This window comes from Chlamydotis macqueenii, chromosome 16, assembly GCF_036417535.1.
Source record: "Chlamydotis macqueenii isolate bChlMac1 chromosome 16, bChlMac1.mat, whole genome shotgun sequence".
Taxonomy (NCBI): domain Eukaryota; kingdom Metazoa; phylum Chordata; class Aves; order Otidiformes; family Otididae; genus Chlamydotis; species Chlamydotis macqueenii.
Genome location: NC_141571.1, coordinates 12,936,453 through 12,950,263, shown reverse-complemented (window position 1 = coordinate 12,950,263; position 13,811 = coordinate 12,936,453). Strand labels below are relative to the sequence as shown.

General features: G+C 41.7%; 1 protein-coding gene across 1 annotated transcript in view; it reads left to right on the top strand.

Moving 5' to 3' along the window:
• The first annotated feature begins 204 nt into the window (after nt 1-204).
• TAF4 (TATA-box binding protein associated factor 4) overlaps nt 205-13,811 on the top strand; it is a 36,213-nt gene continuing 22,606 nt past the window's right edge. The window contains exons 1-2 of the mRNA XM_086760789.1: nt 205-521; nt 2,508-3,596. Coding sequence (XP_086616915.1) covers nt 206-521; nt 2,508-3,596 — 1,405 coding nt within the window. The 5' untranslated portion in view covers nt 205. The remainder of the gene's footprint in view (nt 522-2,507; nt 3,597-13,811) is intronic.

The window sequence follows — 13,811 nt, the reverse complement described above, 5'->3', positions numbered from 1 at the left end:
GCAGCCATTTGCCCTGCCTTTTATAGGCGGCCGGGGGCCAATCAGCGGCGGGCGGAATCCCTCTCCGGCCGGTGATGTGAAGGCTGGGCGCGGGCGCCTGCGCAGTCGGGGGGGCCGAGTGTGTGTGTGGGGTGGGGGGAGGGAGGGAGGAGTGAAAGGGGAGGGGGGGAGGAGGGAGCAGCTCACAGGAACCCTCCAAAAAAAGATGGCGGCGGGCTCGGATCTGCTGGATGAGGTTTTCCTGAACACGGAGGTGGATGAGAAGGTGGTGAGCGACCTGGTGGGATCCCTGGAGTCCCAGCTGGCGGCCTCCGGCCACCACCACCAGCACCACAAGGCGCAGGAGCCCCTGAGGGCCGCTGGGGGGCTGCTGGGGAACCATGTTGTGAGCAGCAGCAGTAGCAGCAGCAGCCCTAGCCCTAGCCCTGGAGGAGTAGTAGTAGGAGGCAATGCTAATGCCCAAACAGAGAGCAGCAGCGGCAGCAAGATGGGACTGAGTGCCCCAGAGATCACAAAAGCAGGTAACGTGGGCAGGGGTGGGGGGCTCAAAGGGAGAGGGGCCCTCCCCTCCCCCCACTCCCCAGCTCCGGCTGCCTCCTTCCCTCACTGCTTTCCCCCCTTTTCCCTCTCTCCTCCTTCTCGTTGTGGCAGGAGCGGGAGTGCAAAGGGTGGTATCGATCATATAGGGGAGAGCCTCCCCTCATCATGCCCCCTCGGTGTGTATCCGCGCCTCTGCTCCCTCCCCTTTATTTTCCCTCCTCGCTTCTGCTTACTAGAGGGTGTTTTATCATGTGTGGGGGCAGCCTCCCCGCAGAATAAGCCGGCAGTGTCCGTCCGTGACTCTGCCGGTCCCCTCTTCTTTTCCTGCCCTTGTTGCTGGAGTGTAAAAGGGCTCTCCTAATCTCGGGGGCTGAGGGAGGCAGAGCCCACCCCCTTGGTGATGGCTGTGCCTCCCATGCCGTCTGTGACTGCTCCCCTTCCCTTTCCAGGGGTGGAGGTTATGGGGGGGATTCCCTCTTGATAACGCCGCCTTAGCTGTCTGTGTAAATGCTCCTTCCCCTCCCCCTTCTCTGTTGCTGAAGTGCAAGGGGGTGTTATTAATCATGACACCTATTTCCTGTAGAGGAGGAAGCGAGGGGGGATTTTAAGGGGAGGAAGTCCCTCAGAATGTTTCCCCCCCATATCTGCCTGCCTGCATATTCGTCCCCCACCCCTTCCCTTGTTCTAGGGGCTTGGAGGGGGCATTCAACACCTCTCATTCCTCCTCTGCCCTCAAGGGGGTGTTGTCACAACACCAGGTCCCAGGAAGGGGGGGAATTCAGGCCACAACACCCCACCTTGTACAATGTCTTCTCCCACCCACCCACCCCCAGTAGCTACCTGGGAATATTCCCTCTCTTCGTGTTGTGAAGACTGTAGGGGGATAGTGTGAAGGTTGGGACTAAGGGCTCGCTACATGAGAATGGAGGGAAGCTGTTTTTCAGGGGAATTAAAAAAATGTCTCCCCAGAATCTCTCTGCAATTCTTCCCCTCCCCCCTCTTTTTTTTTTTTTTTTTTTGGCTTGCTTTCTTGTTGCTGAAGTGTAAGAAGATATTACAGACCTTCTGTCACCATTAATGACGCTCTTCTAGGAGGATCTCCTTAACCCTTATAACATGCATCTCAGTATCTGTCTGTCACTATTCTTTTCCCATTTCTGTCTCCTTAGGGCCAGGACCTGGACTGTGTGTGATTGTGCTTGTGGTAACACCAGGCCTCATCAAGGGGCATGAGGATTGTTCAGGACAAGAAGCTACATCATCTTCTCCCTTCTCAAAACCAGCTTTGCTTTGTATTTATTTATTTTTAACTATCTCTGGCTGTGGGAACTTCAGATCCAGAAGAACAAATTCTGTAATAAAGTGGCGAGGTCTTCTGGTAACCTACTCCAGCCTTGCAATACTACTTATCTTGCCAGGCTAATGTGTGGGTTTTTTTTTTTTTTTTTTTTTTTTTACTTTTGCTTTTTTGTATTTTGCTGTTGTTGAGCCTCCTGATCTAACTGACTTACTCTGTAGGAGATGAAAGGATCAGAGGGTAACATGTGCTGGGCATAGGGAGTATGTCTTATTAATGTGTCTTCCATTGCTGTTTTTCCCTCCTTGCAGTTACAGTCCTGTTGCTAAACATGATACCAGGCTCTAGAACAGGGAAGAGGTCTAAGAAGATCTTACTCCTCCCTTCCCTTGGTTCATAGCAAATCTATTTTCCCTATTTTGTCTTTCTGTAGTGTTGAAAGCAGAGGTGTTACAATTAATATTGAATCTGTCAGTCTTGGGTGGGAAATAGAAGGCTTCAAGATAATGTCTTCAAAGCCATCTTCAGTTTGTACTCTGTGCTGTTTTCTTGGCTCCAGGCAGGCAGCCTGGGAGATGGAGAAGACTTGATGATGAGGGAGAACATTCTGTCTTCACTGGACTTCTCTTCTTGCTCATTCTCTGTGTTTAACCTTGTTGTTGTTTTGCAGGAACAGGAGGAGTGCAAGGGGGCGTTATTAATCATAACACCAGGTCCCAGACTTCAGCTCTGGATGGAGCCACCACAACGAGCACCAGCACCACCACTGCAGCAGCAGGAGGATCTGAAGTCACTGCTGCTCCAGGGACCCTCGGTCAGGGCAAATCGGTGGTTATCAGCACCATGGCAACGGCCTTGTCCACCAGGAATGGCAAGATTGGGACCACAACAGTGCAAACTTTGAATGGGAGTAATGTGGTGATGAACTCTCACCATACAGGAGGTGCTGCTTTCTCTGGGACTCCTGTGACTGCTAACCCCGCTTCTGCACCTGCTGTTGCCCCTCTCGTTAACAATGGACCTGGATCTGTGGGGAAAGGAAATACTGTTAATGCTGTTTTGCCATCAGCTCCCAACACTGTCATCCAGACTTCTTTCCTTAATACTGCTGTGTCCTCTGCATCTTCCTCCTCGCCCACAGTTATCTCCTCGCAGCCAGCACCGAGCATTGGAACTGGGGCACCTACAGTAACGCTCGTGAGGCCACCGATTCACACAGCAGGACCCACGGTAGCTGCAGCTGGTGCAGCCACTCAAAATGGGAGCAATACTGTGATAAATTCAACCATCAGTGTGGGGAGTTTTCCTGCTGTTGCTACAGCCACTGTGGGATCTGGAGTTTCCCTCCAGACATCGCTTGTGAACAGCCAGTCTGGTTCTACTGTGCCAGCAGCTCCCGCCACACAGGTCATCAAGTCTGAGTCTCCTAAAACTATAGTCCAGGCAGTATCCCAACAGCAGACGCTGGCTACTGGTGGCCAGCCCAGTACTACAGGGGGTAACATGATTATTGGGCAAACTATGCAAGCTGGGCTCTCCAATGTTGCTCCCAATCCTGGTGGGATACCTCCTGCAGCTCCCGGCACCCCCACAGGAATGGCTAAAGGCACTGCCAATACGGTGGCACAAAGTCTGCCAAGGACTCCAACAGCAACCACGAGTGGGATCAGAGCAACTTTGACTCCTACAGTTTTAGCACCTCGTTTGCCTCAGCCACCTCAGAATCCAACTAACATTCAGAATTTTCAGTTACCACCAGGTAAGTAAGAGGATTGAAGGGTTTTATTTTGGAAGTGTATTTCTTGCGGGAAGGCAGGCATCCAAATGAGATTTCTTGCTGTTTAATTGTGAATTGTGGAAAAGACATTACATTTAACAATGAGAATCATCTGGTTTTGAGTAGTAGAATAGTAGCATTCCACTACTTAGCGTATGATTTTGGGTGACCAGAAAGTCTCTTCAGCAGTAATAATTTGAAAATAATTCTGCCTGGTATCTTTGTTGCAAGTGAGTGTAGATGAAACTGCAAACTGCTAAAGCGTGACAATGGAACGTTATCAAATGAAATGTTGCTGCTTCGTTTTCATGAAAGGCATGTTGAGTTTTAAGGCGGTTTTGTCAGTAATTCGTATAACCTTCACGTGCTGTTGAGTTCCCGCTCTGTCCCTGCATGCCCTCAGTACCACAGAGCACTCGTGAACAGAGAAGCAGCAGATACAGCACAAGAAAACTACCTTGTTTTGCTTTAAATACCTTCAAAGTCTGACTTAAAAGTTCACAGATTTGAAGCTTATGATGATCTTTTTAGTCACTGAAGTTGTGATACAGAAGGCAGTCTTCGTATGTCCTTACCTCACCCTGTTGTGTCTAGGGTTGCAGCTTTTGTAGTAGCTAGTCTCATGCTTAGTGCTGAGCATCTCTGGACAAGGAATCTAGTCCTGAACTCAGTAGGTGAATAAAAAGCAGAATGAGAAGTGTTTCTTTTCTGAGAACTGTTCTGTCCCTCCTTAAATATCCTAGATTTGGAGATTTAAGGTTATATATTTGCTGTTATTTTGAATGAGGCTTCTACTTGTATCCAGTTTCATTTTTAGCTAAAGGTACTTGTGTGAACCCACACATAATTTCTTGTCTTTTTAATAGCTGTATTCTTGCTGTTCACTGTTTTCAGGGCAGTGTACAAAGAACAACTGATTGAATTTTACTACTAGTACTGAATGAAATCGGTGATGTTTGTGTATCCGCTGTTTCAATTGGTCTCAGTAAAAACACATCTGCTGAAACTCCTGACCAACCTTAAAGCAATGCACCTGTCACGCACTGTAGGTCTGAAACCACACTGTGTTACTACACACCGTCGTTCTGTGCGGTGTACTATTGATGGTACGTGATGCCATGCAGTTTGAGGAAGTCTGTCAAACGTTCTGTATATCTAAGTTCTAACTGGCGTACTTATTCCTATTTTTTTAGGGTGTAGAAAGTTATTCTCTATATGAGTAATTTGAATCGCACATGTTGCCAATTAAAAAAGTAGCAGTAAAACTCAGACATTGAAATCCCAGTGCTTGATTTGAAGCTTGCAAATTGATAGACTGGAAAACCCTTATTTATTTATTTATTGACACGGTATATCAAAGGGTTTTTCAGGTTTACAGTCTATTGCCGTGTATACCCACATTTTCACTAATACTGCATTGCAAACCTGATTATGGGAAAAAGGCTACTGTTGAGTCCAGTGGGACCTTTTTTCCAGGTAGCTGATGTTTTCAAACTGCCATAGTGTACTGAAATGTGTTACTTTTAGAAGCAGCGTTGCCAGTCCTTAAGCATATTTGGACCATAAATTGCTCTTTTGGCGGTCTTGATAGATCAAAGTGAAACAATATAGGTTCTAAACACTTGAGGTTTTTTATTAAGCACTTTTCTTGTCTGTCATACACTTTAAAAATATTTATAACTTCAAAAGAATAACATGAATCTTAAAATAAGCAAGTATATATGACTGAATGCACAGAAACTGGAAATTGGGTTCTTGCGTTGTAAGACTGACTTAATATTGGAAAGGATTTTTTTCAGTGGAACACCTTTTTTTTTTTTTTTTACGTTGCTTGGGTTTACATTTTTATACCTTGCGAAAGTAGCCAACTTTGAAAATGTTTTGCATAGAACATCTTACAGAACACTTAAGAACGGGTGATGTTGAGCTTTTACAAACATCTCGCAGGTGCAAGGGCTCAGCGCCTCCGAAAGTCTAGCCACATGCAACTGCTTTAATCTTTAGTAGAGAGCATATAGATTCATCCTGAAAGGGGAATAGATGACTGCGCTGTTGAAATTGTATTTCAAATTGCAGTGTCCTAGGGTGGATTTTTACAGGCAATTTGGTAGTCTGGAACTGCAACTGCAGTGCTTGTATGCTGTGCGTCTCTACTACACACATCATATTTGCATGCACAAGTTTGTTTTTAAAAGTTAGTAGTGTGTGCCAGTAAGAGTTTGTAAGACTTAGTGCATGAAATAGGTTGAGATCATACACTGCACATGTCGCTTTTTGCACCAAGATTTACACATAGAAAGAAAATTCTTACGGAAGGTTTGACCAATAAGCAGCACGTGTTTCATAGTTATTTCCTTACCCTGAATTACTATTTCTAGCTCTCCAAAATACAGTTACAGTTTCACACCTATGGAAAGCAGAATATAAAATGTCAGTAAGTGTTGTTAACCTGGGACTTGAAAATTAGAAGCCTTGAAAGGTTTTGAATTTTCTCTTAAAAAGAGCATGTGGAAAATAAGCTCCATCAACACTCTTTAAAATATATTACTTCTAGAATAACACTTTGTGTTGCATCAAGGCAATTGTGCAACAAACATCGGCTGACCAAATTAGAGATGTTTGAAGAGGTAATGGGCTGTAGTTGTTTTGACATTACTGGATTTTGGTATATTACTTCTCAAAGAAACTGGACTATTCAGAGCATCCGTGCATTAATAATGGTTTTCCAGTACTGACATCTTCAAGGAAGAGGACTATAGCTCTAGTCTTCAGGAGCCTGTGTTTGGAACTTTGTGGTCCAGTTGGACAGATGTGGGTAATAAAAGTCCAAAAATAACCTTATTCATAGCTTCTTAGCAAACAGATGAAAATATTGTCAGATAATTTTCTAGAAGTGGCAAGACAAGTTTCTCTTTATACAATGCCACTTTAAAGATGCAGCATCTTTTGAAACTGCCTGAAAATAAATTGTATGAAGTTCTTTGTTTTGGAGTACTTCAAGCAGTCATATGAAATGTGTTGCATACAATCATATGGTAAGAGGTAGCAAAACTAACGAGTTTGTTAAAGCATTAAGTCAGTGTTCTGCTGTTACAGAGGCTCGGAAAAGTCTACAGGAAAGTGTAACTGAGATTATGCCCTAAAATTAATCTTTTGCAATGTAAGAGTTCGTAAAGTGTTTCAAAGTGATCGCTGACATGTGGCAGAATCGTATTGTAAAATGACAACTCTTGTGTAGTTGAAAATCACTTTTCAAAATACTGTCTTCTCCAGCGATGCTGTAATACCATTTCAAAACCGCTGTCTGTGAGCGTGTGCTTGCTTTAGCGGTGGTGTCAACTTGAGGGTTCAAAGGTTCAATTTCTGTTCTTACAGATGCTTTATGTTGTTACTCTCTTCTGCTTTATTTTTATGTACGAGCATCTCCTAATAAGCTTCTAAGGTGCCTGCTTAAAGAAAGGAGCAGACTGGCAGGTGCTGTAGGTGTACAGTAAGAACAATATAGAGCTGGTAGGTCTGAGCAGTTTTCTCTGCTAGCTTAGATGAAACGGAAATCTAGAAACCTTCACTTCCCCGTCCGTTCCTATTTTCTTTTCTTTTACCTTCTGAATGAATGTTAGTACTTATGAAAACTTGCTAGCTTGATCCTGAAGACTGACTTCTTTTTTTTTTTTTTTTTTTTTCTGAATAAACAAGATTGTGACACACAGTCCTGTTTGAAGAGAACAGATAGGGTAGGTTGTCTTTACAGGTTATGTAATATTTTTGCTTCCGTGGTCATGACTAATATTCTCATTAGCAGTAATGCAGTTGTGCAGCTGTAGGAGAACTTCTATCACTGATTTGTTTTGCTTTGATTCTAATAACAGAACTTCTTTATTACTTTCACAAAACTCAGTTGGATCTGCCGGTAGCTGGTGATAGGAGATGAGACTAGGCTTCTTTTTGGAGGGCATCTCATGTGCCGTTTTGGTGGTGATTACAGGATTGGCCCTTTCCTGACTCTGGAACTGATGATGCTCCTTTAAAAACAGAACATTCCGGAGTGCTAAACGGTCCTAACAGTTGGCTTAAACTTACAGTTGGCACTTCCTGGAAGTGGAGAGTACCTGGAAGAAGATCTGCAGACCCTTGAGGATAGACTACAACTGTTTTAATGTTCAAAGTTTTCTTCGTGGCCTTAGACATTGGAAACTTCACTTGGTGATAAATGGAAGCTCAACTTTTGTAGAAACTGATGATTTTTGGCTTGTGTTAGCTATCCAAGAATGATTCTAACTTAGGCCTTGATTATAGTGACTTTAGGATGGGAAAACTACCTGAGCGCATACTTAATTTAAAGCATGAGTTCAGGACCTCTTGACTTGAGCAGTTGTAATTTTGGAGCTGGAGTCACTGAAAAATAACTTTCGCAGTAGTTCAGTTTCTTTCAGTAAGGAGTTGGGGTGCTAGGCTCTCTGACAAAAGAGGGTGGATAGAAAAAGGAGAAAAGCAGCAGGCTGAGAAGAATAAATAGATCTTTTGATTGTAACACAAATTGTTTTACTTCTTTGTGCTGAACGTGACATTCTTTGGGTTACTTTATACTTAAAACATATACCCTAGGAGTGCCTAAAGCAACTAGAAATATAAATAGATGAGTAAATCTATGGACTTCCATAATACAAAAAACATAGAAAGGAACAGAAGAAATACTATGAAGTAGTGGAATGTAGTTGTTTCTATTTCTCACTGATTAGCGAGTTCAAACATATCCTGATTATACTTTCTCTGTATGTTCCACGTGCTGCCAATGTTATGCCTGTTAACTGTGTTGGCATGGCTGTATTTTGTTAAAAATAATGTCTGTAATGCACAATGATAATAGGAGCTTCTTGTAGGACTTACAGCGTGTTTTACTTTCAAAGCATTTTACAAAACTTAATCCTTGCAACATGCCTGCGTGGTTGGTAAATAAAGTAGTATGAACTCAGCTTTAGAGCTAGGGGAAAGAGCAAGTTAGAGAAGTTCTGACTTGCCCAGGGCCATGAGGGAATCGATATTTTGCCAAGATTAGAGCTTGGGAGTCCTATACTTGGTGCATGAAGTGGTATCTCTCTTTCTGAAAGATAACCATGGATCTCTTCTGGGTGAGGAGTGCATTTGATGTTCAAATCATGCATCAGCAAAAGGAACATTCTGCTTTATTTGAAATCTGCTACATCGGATCTGCCATATGTTGCCAGACTGAAAGTTGTGTTTGTTCTTATTGCAACTTTCAAAATTGAGGAATTCTGCATGCTTAGTTTTGTACCCCAAAGAACTTAACTCAGCTGTGCGATAGGATTTTTTTGTTTTGTTTTGTTAGAGTGAGTGTTACAAGGCAAACTGATGCCTTGTTTTGCACGTCTGGTAAGGGTATCTCTTTGTGATGGGATCTAACGGGAACACAATTGTGATTCCGTTACGCTGTGAAAGCTATTAGTGTTGACTACATATTGTTCAGTTCCATTATGGAAAATACCATTGTTCCCAACACCCTTTGGAAGAGAATGTATGGATTTGTTTCATACGCCTATCTACGTTTCAGATTGTCTTTGTGGTTTCTGGGTATCACTGGGCTTATGATCAAGGTTGTTGGTTGATGAGCGGAAGTGAGTGATTTATTTCTTTTGAGCCACATTGCACTCTGATACTCTAAAGTTACATGGTATTTCTGTGTTCAGTGAGCTAAGCGAGTTTTCCATCTCTGGAAATCTGTGTGGGTTACTTCTAAAATGCAATGTCTTGGTTTGAGGATCACAAATTCGGATGCTGCCCAGGTCTTGAATCACTTACTAACACAGGGTGCTGCAGCAAAGTTAGCAATCTGAGATGGTAATGCAGCAGTTTTGTGCGCTGCTAAGACGTGAGTAGGTATCACAAACTCTTTTCAAATGAAGTGTTTTGGCATATGAAAACTCTTGCTATTGTGTGGCTTCTCTATTTTTGGGAAATGATGTGTAAAGAGAATCCTAAACCAGTGTATGAAGTGGTTCAGGAACACAACTGAAAATATCGATACTAGCCTGAGTGGGTTTTAGCAGAGAGAAGAGATCGGCTTGTGGAAAGCCTACTTTCTGTTCTCATAAAAACTGTGTGATCGAATACTAAGGGTCTGCTTGGTAGGAACTAGATATAGAAGTCACTTAAGAACACATTAAACATTTTTTTTTTTTGTTACCATATGTGATTTTTGTCAAAAATACTTGAAATCAACATTTTTACCTGAAAATGCCTACTTTTGTCAGAATTGTTGTCTGTGTTGAAACTTTATGAAAGTTTATAACTCCATTTATCTGTCTGATTCTGCTCCTTGAATTTGATGCCATTGCTTGATATTAAAAAAAAAAGGCTTTTGCCAGTTGGAAGACAGTAGGTGTTAGCAAGTTTAAGTTTTTATTAGGCATATTATCTCTTGTGAAAGAAGATTTGAAGAGATAGTGACATGAAAAAAACCCTGAAAATTGTTTCTTGCAGCTGAAGACAGTGATTCAAGAGAATTTTTAATGGTACTTAGTAGACAGTTATTTCAGTTGTATTATGAACTGTAAAGCTGTACGTGAAGGAAGGCAAACTCTAGAGTATGTAGCACTCATAAAGGACTTTTTCTGTAGCTGGCCAAAGGGATGTTCCTGTGTACAAATAGCCGTGTGATCTGCGACCGTTGCTGAAGTTTCCCTGGTGCGCTTCTGGGACCAAAGCCTCGGTACCTCTCTATCCCTTTGGCAGGTCGCACGCGGTTGTTCTACAGAGACAGTGGCTGTGGGGATATTTAGGCTTTGGTTTTGCGGTGTTATAAGATGTTAATGCATTAGCTTGAATTTATTTTTAAACTGATTAAGGTCTTGCCTGAATGCAAGAAGTTGTAGTGTATTTATACAGGTACAGGTTTCTTGTCTGGATACGGTTTTTGCTGTATAAGCCCTCTGGCATACTGCTTCCTCATAAGAGAAGGAAAATAGCTTGTACAGTAAGCATCTTTTACAACGGTGTGGTTGTGTCCACGCTGGAGATTGTACCACTAAATTATTGTAGCAAAATGGTCCCGTTTCCATCTCAAGTGTTTAGAGAAGCGTAAAAACTGTACACAGACGAGGCTGTAATTAAACAAATGTAAAGACTGTGTGCTCGCTCATATTTCAAATTAGATGAGGTTTTTTTTCATTGAGACCATGATATATGAGTAAAACCAATGTGTTGTGTTGTTTTTTTTTTTTTTTTAACCTTTTAAGACAGTCTTACATCAGCTTAATCTTGAAATTTTTACCCTGGTTCTATTCTGTGGTAATTTTCTTCCAGAAATGCTGGTTGTCCTCTGCAGGTAGGGTGTCTCAAGGAACTGAGAGCCAAGTTTTTACCACAAAGCCTCCTGTCTTGGAATAATTTTCTTAAAGTGTCTTTAGCGTAATACTTAACATAAACTGGAATAATTGTCCTTGAGGCCTTATTTATGTCTTTAAGGGTTTTTTGAACATGGAATATTCACTTATGAGACAAAATCTTGATTATCATCACTATATAATGGTATAGATTATCAATAATCAAGAAGGAGGTGATAATCATAAGGAATTGGTACAGCTGTGACCCGTTTCTGCGGTGAGATCTGTATAGGCAGAGTTCAGCACCTCAGTAGAGCTGTCTTAAGACATTGTACAAATGTAGATAATCTTTGGCTCTGTAACTGTTGTCAGGCTAGAAATAACATTTGAAAAAGATGAGTTTCTGTACTTGTATTACCAGTGATCAGAAAGTTACACTTCCAAAGTAAAAGGCTGATTGTCAGCAAAGTGCATAAATCGGTTATAAATCCTTTTACCCAAGGATGGTCCTTTTACTGTGTATTTGTACAGGATTTAGTGCAACATTTGACTCTGTTGCCAAGCTCTTTTTATGGGATTTGAAAAAGTATATTGATAAAACTTGACTAACTTCTTGTCAGTGTAGGACTGTTTTTATGAATTAGAATTGTAAATTTTGAACACCATGTATCTTTTAATTTTGATGCTTTTTTCCTTAAAATGCATTACTAAAATATATTTTTTTTTCAGTAACACACTGTAACCAGTAACTAGACAACTAGTAACATAAAACTTACATGTAGTATTATTCTACATGGCTAGCATGACTGTTGTAAGATTTGTATTGATGCAAGTAAGTCTCTCTAGTTAAAATGTTCTAACTTATTATAGCTTGATTAATAGATGCTTCTGAGAGTAGTTGAACTGTTAAAAGCCATCACAGTAGTTTTGTACAGAATAAAGCGCATGCTGGATAGACTCTGTACAGACAACCAGTGTAGATTCAGTTGAAAAATGTGTGCTCTAGATAGCGGAGTGTAAACAAAACTAAGCAATGAGGTGTGGTGCTGTTCTCTAGTCTTTCTTAAGTGGTTTGAGGGGCCAGCAAGGCTGTAGTAAGCTGTCTTCACACCTTCCTTCAGTTTATTAATCAAATATTTCTGTAAGGGAGGGTTAGATTTAGTGCCTCTCTCGGTACGTAATAGCAGCAGGTTCATTCAGCATGTGTGGTGGTGTGGCGAGTGGGACCAGTTGTACTCGCATGAGTCAGAAGTGCCAACTGCAAGGAGTAGTACTGAGGAATTGCAGCACCTGTGGCAAAGGGGTCAACAGAGGTGACCAGAAGAGTGTTTGAGGGATGAGTGGAGGAGGTCAGAAGAGGAGATCTGGAATAGGAAGTCTGAGAGTGGCTAAACTGTGCAGAAGTTTATAGAAAAGTACGGGGAGCTGTTAGTTTTTAAGAAACGTGCAGTTGTGTTTGCGCTAGTATTAAGGGTGGACTGGAAGAAGAGACAAGTGTTAATGCCATGAACTTCAACCTCTTATTTCCTTTCATTCTTCCTCTTTTCCAGTGTTTCATTTGGTTTTCTTTCCTTCCCTCGCCTCCATGGGGGAGGGGGGAAAGAAGGCACTAATTATTTATAAGTGTTAGTCATACCCAGTCATTACGCTTAGTCATTACTCAGGACTGTGCATTTGATGGTAGTAAAAATGAAAACCAGACTTGATTTTGTTTAAAAGCTTTCTGAATTCAAGCTTACAGGTGTGAAAATACTTTTATTTCTGTGTTCAGACTAAGTGAAAAAGCAGTGCTATTTAATAAATGTTGCTATCAGCCAAAGGACATGTAATACCACGTCCACATCGATAGTTTGTATTTGAACTCACAGGCATAGTGTTTGGCTTATTCTCAAAGCAGAATAACTTTTGTATTGGTGATGAGACAGTCACAGAATCGCAGGCTGCTTCTGCAGAGGATGATTTGAAGGGAAAGTTTCCGCTGAGGTTGCCCTGGGGAGCTGTCGGTGAAATTTTCTATCGTTGGTTCTCCACAGCTTTGAGTGAAGAGGTGGCATCAGCAGAGAGTTTTGTCACTGCTAAAGTTACAAAGGGTATATACCTAGAGTAGGGCATTCGCAGTGGGGACAAATTAAAGATAGGTGTTTTTTAATGGGTTTTTGTGTACTTAGTTTAGGATGTTGCTTTTTGAAAGAGGACAATGTGGATTTAGTGCATTACTCCTCAATAAGTATTTGTGTGCAGACTGTGGTAGATGTGAAGTAGCTTGCCCATTCCTGTTTCATCAGGTGCTTGAACAACACTAGTGTTGATATGCCTTGGTATAGACAAACTGTTTGCCAGAAATGAAGACTAGTTGAGTTTTAAAATCTCCTGTCTGGAATAATGACAAGATTAGTGATGCTTTGGTTTATGTCGTCTTTTCTCAAAAACAAATCCGATTTTTGTGTAAGTGCATTATTGTTTGATGTAAGTGTATTGAAATTACCGCAGAGCTAAATCTGAAACACTTTGGGATCAATAATTAAGGTAATTGGTTTAGTTCTTGATAGTGTTTTTCTTAGTTCTTTCTGCATCAGGCTAAAGACAGGTTTGTGTGATGATTGGGTTGCAGTTTGACAGAGCGCTCTGGTGTTTTGGCTTTGTATGCTTGACTAGAATGGAATGTTAACACACTTTCAAGGAATATAGCTTTCCAGAAAAGTCAAACTAGTTTCAAGTCGCATTCCTGTTGAAGCGTTTGTCAATTGTTGCTATATAAAATGACATATTTCCCAGAACAATTCTTACACACCTTTTCAACTGAGCAGGTAAGGTTTTTTTTTTCATATGGGATCACTGTGGCTTTTTGGCACTCCAG